The 7,500-nt window shown below is 50.0% G+C and overlaps 1 protein-coding gene across 1 annotated transcript in view; it reads right to left on the reverse strand.

Moving 5' to 3' along the window:
• Window positions 1-7,500, reverse strand: part of LOC121572246 (protein 4.1-like) — a 111,971-nt gene that overhangs the window by 51,948 nt on the left and 52,523 nt on the right. Inside the window, exons 13-15 of the mRNA XM_041884205.2 lie at window positions 3,702-3,958; window positions 1,748-1,828; window positions 673-723 (exon numbers count right to left, since the gene is read on the reverse strand). Coding sequence (XP_041740139.2) covers window positions 673-723; window positions 1,748-1,828; window positions 3,702-3,958 — 389 coding nt within the window. The remainder of the gene's footprint in view (window positions 1-672; window positions 724-1,747; window positions 1,829-3,701; window positions 3,959-7,500) is intronic.

A 7,500-nucleotide genomic window follows, 5' to 3' on the forward strand; every position in this document is an offset into this window, starting at 1 on the left:
TGACTCTTAACTGAGGTGGCAGACAAGTGCAGCTGAGGGCCTTTCCTCATTATACTGTCTAGAGCACAGGCTTGGTCAATCCAGATTCGTTCACTTACAGGCACCTCATTCATTTGGTTTATCCCTCTAGTCCTGAATGATGTCCACAACAGTAAAGCTTTACGTATTGCCTCTGCAAGGCTGATACGGTTGGATAAGTAGCCTCCACATATTTGTTTCAAAACAAATGGTAGAAACTAGAGAGAAAAAAAACGGATTTTCTTTCTCCGTAACTGTCCAAATAAGTATTTTGATCATTGTGAACACATGAAGTCGTTAAGAAGGGAACTCCGCAGCCAAACAGCGCTGTCTTGTATAACGACACTGTACAGTAGATATACAAGGCTGGAAGACAGAGAAATAAAACAGACCAAAAATAAACATTACGAACAAACAAAAAATGGTGTATTTTTACCCCTTTTGCAATATAAATAGTTTAAAATATAGGGAGAGATGCGAGGATGAGGATGGTGACTCATGCAAAACACTGAGGCTGTGTCCCAAATGGCTCCCTATGGGTCCGGTCAAAAGTAGTGCACTAGATAGGGAATGGGGCTCTGGTCTAAAGTAGTGCACTAGATAGGGAATAGGGTGCCATTCGGAACACAAGCTAACTGTAGACAGATATCTAACCTTCCTCACTCGCACCATCTCCGTGCCGGTTCTCTCCCGGGGCGAATGCTGCTGATCCCCCAGAGGAGTGAAGAGAGATCCCCCAGAGGAGGGAAGAGAGATCCCCCAGAGGAGGGAAGAGAGATCCCCCAGAGGAGAGGAGAGAAGAGAGATCCCCCAGAGGAGGGAAGAGAGATCCCCCAGAGGAGAGAAGAGAGATCCCCCAGAGGAGGGAAGAGAGATCCCCAGAGGAGAGAAGAGAGATCCCCCAGAGGAGAGAAGAGAGATCCCCCAGAGGAGAGAAGAGAGATCCCCCAGAGGAGAGAAGAGAGATCCCCCAGAGGAGAGAAGAGAGATCCCCCAGAGGAGAGAAGAGAGATCCCCCAGAGGGAAGAGAGATCCCCCAGAGGAGAGAAGGGAGATCCCCCAGAGGAGGGAAGAGAGATCCCCCAGAGGAGAGAAGAGAGATCCCCCAGAGGAGAGAAGGGAGATCCCCCAGAGGAGGGAAGAGAGATCCCCCAGAGGAGGGAAGAGAGATCCCCCAGAGGAGAGAAGAGAGATCCCCCAGAGGAGAGAAGAGAGATCCCCCAGAGGAGGGAAGAGAGATCCCCAGAGGAGAGAAGAAAGAGGCAGGTACAGTAACGTTAGAGCCCCATGACTCTGTTTCAAACCCTTCTTCATATCAATATTTAGTCCGACACACATCTGGTAGAACATGTTTTAGACGTACACACATCAATGTTTTATTTGTTTAGTCTTGACACACACACAGAAACGTCATGCGTCTCATGTTTGAACCCACTCCACGTATCAACAGTTTAGTCTGACACACATACATTAGTCTCTGCACAGCTGCTGTGAGTCTGGCAAGCGAGACTAAACATACAGTAGTAATACCTGTGTCTAACGTATATTTTAGTCAGACACACACAAACAGTTAAGATGTTAAAATCCCGCGCATCTGTATTTTAGACAGACAGACAGTAATAAAGCCTCTTCGTATTATAACCCTCCCCATGCATGTATCAGTCAGACTCATACAGTTAATTCATGCGTCTCATGCTGTGCTAGCTAGGCGTTGCTAAAGGCCACAAACCTGGCTCTTTCTCTCTCTCCCTGTCCCGTTGGTGGTGGTGACTGCAGGGGCATGATGTCTGCTTCTCCTGGCTCCCTCCCTCTGTAGTGGTGGCAATATCACACAGACAGCTCAGAGCTCACACACTACAGCGGGCTGCCAACAGGGCGGCGCTGCTACCCTCTGACTGGAGCACGGGCTATAGGTATACCCAAATTATAAACTCAGCAAAAAAAGAAACGTCCTCTCACTGTCAACTACTTAACATGTGTAAATATTTGTATGAACATAACAAGATTCAACAACTGAGACATAAACTGAACAAGTTCCACAGACATGTGACGAACAGAAATTGAATAATGTGTCCCTGAACAAAGGGGGGAGGGGGGTCAAAAGTGACAGTCAGTATCTGGTGTGGCCACCAGCTGCATTAAGTACTGCAGTGCATCTCCTCCTCATGGACTGCACCAGATTTGCAAGTTCTTGCTGTAAGATGTTACCCCACTCTTCCACCAAGGCACCTGCAAGTTCCCAGACATTTCTACGGGGAATGGCCCTAGCCCTCACCCTCCGATCCAACAGGTCCCAGACGTGCTCAATGGGATTGAGATCCGGGCTCTTCGGTGGCCATGGCTGAACACTGACATTCCTGTCTTGCAGGAAATCACGCACAGAACGAGCAGTATGGCTGGTGGCATTGTCATGCTGGAGGGTCATGTCAGGATGAGCCTGCAGGAAGGGTACCACATGAGGGAGGAGGATGTCTTCCCTGTAACGCACAGCGTTGAGATTGTCATTGCAGGCAACAAGCTCAGTCCGATGATGCTGTGACACACCGCCCCAGACCATGACGGACCCTCCACCTCCAAATCGATCCCGCTCCAGAGTACAGGCCTCGGTGTAACGCTCATTCCTTCGACGTTAAACGCGAATCCGACCATCACCCCTGGTGAGACAAAACCGCGTCTCGTCAGTGAAGAGCACTTTTTGCCAGTCCTGTCTGGTCCAGCGATGGTGGGTTTGTGCCCATAGGCGACGTTGTTGCCGGTGATGTCTGGTGAGGACCTGCTTTACAACAGGCCTACAAGCCCTCAGTCCAGCCTCTCTCAGCCTATTGCGTACAGTCTGAGCACTGATGGAGGGATTGTGCGTTCCTGGTGTAACTCGGGCAGTTGTTGTTGCCATCCTGTACCTGTCCCGCAGGTGTGATGTTCGGATGTACCGATCCTGTGCAGGTGTTGTTACACGTGGTCTGCCACTGCGAGGACGATCAGGTGTCCGTCCTGTCTCCCTGTAGCTCTGTCTTAGGCGTCTCACAGTACGGACATTGCAATTTATTGCCCTGGCCACATCTGCAGTCCTCATGCCTCCTTGCAGCATGCCTAAGGCACGTTCACGCAGATGAGCAGGGACCCTGAGCATCTTTCTTTTGGTGTTTTTCAGAGTCAGTAGAAAGGCCTCTTTAGTGTCCTAAGTTTTCATAACTGGGACCTTAATTGCCTACCGTCTGTATGCTGTTAGTGTCTTAACGACCGTTCCACAGGTGCATGTCCATTAATTGTTTATGGTTCATTGAACAAGCATGGGAAACAGTGTTTAAACCCTTTACAATGAAGATCTGTGAAGTTATTTGGATTTTTACAAATTATCTTTGAAAACAGGGTCCTGAAAAAGGGACGTGTCTTTTTTTGCTGAGTTTACATGTCTATGGATATGCCTCGCGTTAATAAAGCTACTGTATAAACCTCTGTCAAATAGTGACACTCTATAAAGCCTATATAAATGAGTGAACTGCTCTCTTGCATTTCAATTTGTTGCTAGCCATTTTGTTATGCTCGTGTAGTGTCATCCTCGTGTAATCAACCTGGTTCAATGAGTGTCCAATTAAATACTGTACAATGTGCTCCATAGTAACCACCAAGTATCCCTGTTACATCCCAAGATGCAGTGTGTTCTGATTCTGTGAGTGTTATACCTTGAACTCCGGGGTGGACTGTGGTCTGGAACTCTGTGTCTTGGAGACCTCTGTCACCTTGCTCTCCACCTTGCTCTCCTCCTTGGCCTTCCTCTCTGCTGAGCGGGACTGGCGGCCCGCGGGGGTGGAGGCTTCTCGCCGCTCACCGCAGGGCAGGGCCGAGGTCACAGGGGACGGGGCTGCATCCCCGGGAGAGATGGGGGACATGATGGGAGCGCTGACCGGACGAGTGCTCTTGTCTGGAGTGGACACCATGGCTGTAGGGGGACGGGAGGAGTGGAAGGAAGGAGAGAGGAGAGGAGAGGAGAGGAGAGGAGAGGAGAGGAGAGGAGAGGAGAGGAGAGGAGAGGAGAGGAGAGGAGAGGAGAGGAGAGGAGAGGAGAGGAGAGGAGAGGAGAGGAGAGGAGAGGAGAGGAGAGGAGAGGAGGACTTAGCTAGCGCCTCTAAGCATCAGGTCTCCTGCATATTCACATTCAACCTAATGACTCACACTCAACATAATGACTCACACACAACATAACGACTCACACACAACATAATAACTCACACACAACATAATGACTCACACACAACATAATGACTCACACTCAACATAATGACTCACACACAACATAATGACTCACACACAACATAATGACTCACACTCAACATAATGACTCACACTCAACATAATGACTCACACTCAACATAATGACTCACACTCAACATAATGACTCAAACTCAACATAATAAAATACTCACACTCACACACCTCATTAAACATGTACAAATTGCCCCATACATACGGCACCTTATTGAAGACAGTTACTCGTGCAACCACCAGGGTGCAGCGCAATTACATAGACTTGAGGCTGTACCTGTGGGGATGGGAGTTGGGACTGGGATAGGCTCTGGAGGATGTGAAGGATCCAACAACACAAACCAGTCATCCTTCACTGGCACTGAAGAGAACCGATCAGAGACAGAATCCTATGGCCTGAGACTGGTGGCATGTGACCACACAAAGTGCCATACCTCTTTCTGTAGAAGTAACATTCTTCTTTATAAGCTGCTGCAAAAGCCAAGTGAGAACACAATGGGGCCAGAACAAGAGATCCATAGCTGAGGAAAGTACCTCAGAGGAAGAAGCAGACAATATCAAGCTGTGGTTATTATAAGAGAAGCGTGGGGGAAGATGTCACGATATCCTCACAGTGAGACGTTTCTGCTTGTGAAAGTTAAGACCATTATAATTTATAAAAGTTAGGACCATTCTTCTTCTGCTGTAGCGTCATATAGTTATTTTAAGCCTCTGCCATTTACCGCACGGAACAGTGGGTGTGATGGGACCGACGGGATCCCATAGGAAGTCATATTGATTTTTATTTAGCTCACACACAGGCTCAGCGGCTGCCGGTGGCTAATAACGTAACATTGTCCTCAGGAACCAAAGCAAAGCCACATATCCCAGCAGACATTTCGAGTTGAAAACACAACACAGCAGCTTGTTAAGTGTGGCGTTGTCTCTTGAAAAACAAGGTCAGTTCCTGGGTGAGTAAGCGCAGGGCGGAAGGCTCTCCTTCAAGCTACTCTTCCTGTGTGTGCTTGGGGCTTTCTCAGGAACCAAAGCAAAGCCACATATTCCAGCAGACATTTCAAGCAGCTTGCCGTGGTCAAGTGGGTCACGGTCCATCAGCACAAACCATCAGTCATGGTCCTTCCAGCCGCCTCATCCTCTCCCCCCAGGATGGTGGCTCTCTCCCTGGCCTGGAAGGCCTCCTGCTCCACCTCCAGCCGCCTCATCCTCTCCTCCCAGGATGGTGGCTCTCTCCCTGGCCTGGAAGGCCTCCTGCTCCACCTCCAGCCACCTCATCCTCTCCCCCAGGATGGTGGCTCTCTCCCCTGGCCTGGAAGGCCTCCTGCTCCACCTCCAGCCGCCTCATCCTCTCCCCCAGGATGGTGGCTCTCTCCCTGGCCTGGAAGGCCTCCTGCTCCACCTCCAGCCGCCTCATCCTCTCCCCCAGGATGGTGGCTCTCTCCTGGCCTGGAAGGCCTCCTGCTCCACCTCCAGCCGCCTCATCCTCTCCCCCAGGATGGTGGCTCTCTCCCTGGCCTGGAAGGCCTCCTGCTCCACCTCCAGCCGCCTCATCCTCTCCCCCCAGGATGGTGGCTCTCTCCCTGGCCTGGAAGGCCTCCTGCTCCACCTCCAGCCGCCTCATCCTCTCCCCCCAGGATGGTGGCTCTCTCCCTGGCCTGGAAGGCCTCCTGCTCCACCTCCAGCCGCCTCATCCTCTCCCCCCAGGATGGTGGCTCTCTCCCTGGCCTGGAAGGCCTCCTGCTCCACCTCCTGCATTTTCGTCTGGATCTCCTCATCCAGCAAGGCCAGCCTCCGGGTGTCCAGGGACAGGGCTGTCTGCTGGGCCTACTCCCTCTCCTTCAGACTAGGGCCCAGGGATCTCCACTGCAGCTGCAGCCGAGCTACACTCTGGTCCACCAGCCACAGCTCTGTCAAGGTCTGGAGCAGGAATTTGGGGAAAGTTTTACAACCCTATTCCAGCTTCATCAGCATTTTCCACCCTGTTCCAACCTCCACCACTATCAGACTCCCAATCACCTTCCTCCTCGGCTTAAAGATTAAACTGTTATACTAAGAGAGGTGAATGAAACGGACATTATTAACCAGGAGCATTACTGTGGTTCTATTGTTGCTAAGTGATTAACTGTGGTTCTATTGTTGCTGAATGATGAACTGTGGTTCTATTGTTGCTGAATGATGAACTGTGGTTCTATTGTTGCTGAGTGATGAACTGTGGTTCTATTGTTGCTGAGTGATGAACTGTGGTTCTATTGTTGCTAAGTGATGAACTGTGGTTCTATTGTTGCTGAGTGATGAACTGTGGTTCTATTGTTGCTGAATGATGAACTGTGGTTCTATTGTTGCTGAATGATGAACTGTGGTTCTATTGTTGCTAAGTGATTAACTGTGGTTCTATTGTATGAGCAGATACAAATACAGGACTGTGTATTGCAAACATGTGGGCTGTACAGTACTTTAACAAATAGCAAGTCACTGCACTGTACTGTGGTACAGCGACCAGCAGATGGCAACATTGAGCTTAGAGCCGAAAGCAGAGAGAGCAAGTTTGACTTGTAATTCCAAATGTCCTGAAATTCACAGTTCAGATGCAGATCAGGAGAATAGATAAACTACCTCCTCCAGTCCTCAGATCAGGAGAATAGCTAAACAAGCTCCTCCAGTCCCCTTCCTCCATCTGCAGAAAAAAACCTCCTCCAGAGAACACATGTTCAGAACAGCATCATTCTAGTGCACATCACTGAGATGCTGACAAATACTGCAGCCAGACTTGCAACTAACAGAGAAGGAGGTTTGAATAGGCTTTAATTCCCGAGAACGTGTGAGCAGTAGGCTACTGAGAGCCAAGTCCACAGAATGCATGTTCATGACAGCATGCTTCTACAAAAGACTGCAAAACTTGCAACTAACAGAAAAGGAGGTTTCTTCCACTAGGTTTCAACACTGAGCATGGTAGCTACAGGCAGCCAGGTTATACACCCTTCCTATAACTGAAGTGTCTCATGTGCAATGGGGGAGATCATACGGGTCATTTCCCTGGACGCCACACAGAGACAGACACACTACCCTCGGGTTCCAGATGTGGCTCTTTTGCTCACTGGGCCGGTTGGCCACCACACTGTGTTCAGCTCACTGGGCCGGTTGGCCACCACACTGTGTTCAGCTCACTGGGCCGGTTCGCCACCACACTGTGTTCAGCTCACTGGGCCGGTTGGCCACCACACT

The sequence above is a fragment of the Coregonus clupeaformis genome, chromosome 8 (assembly GCF_020615455.1).
Source record: "Coregonus clupeaformis isolate EN_2021a chromosome 8, ASM2061545v1, whole genome shotgun sequence".
NCBI lineage: Eukaryota > Metazoa > Chordata > Actinopteri > Salmoniformes > Salmonidae > Coregonus > Coregonus clupeaformis.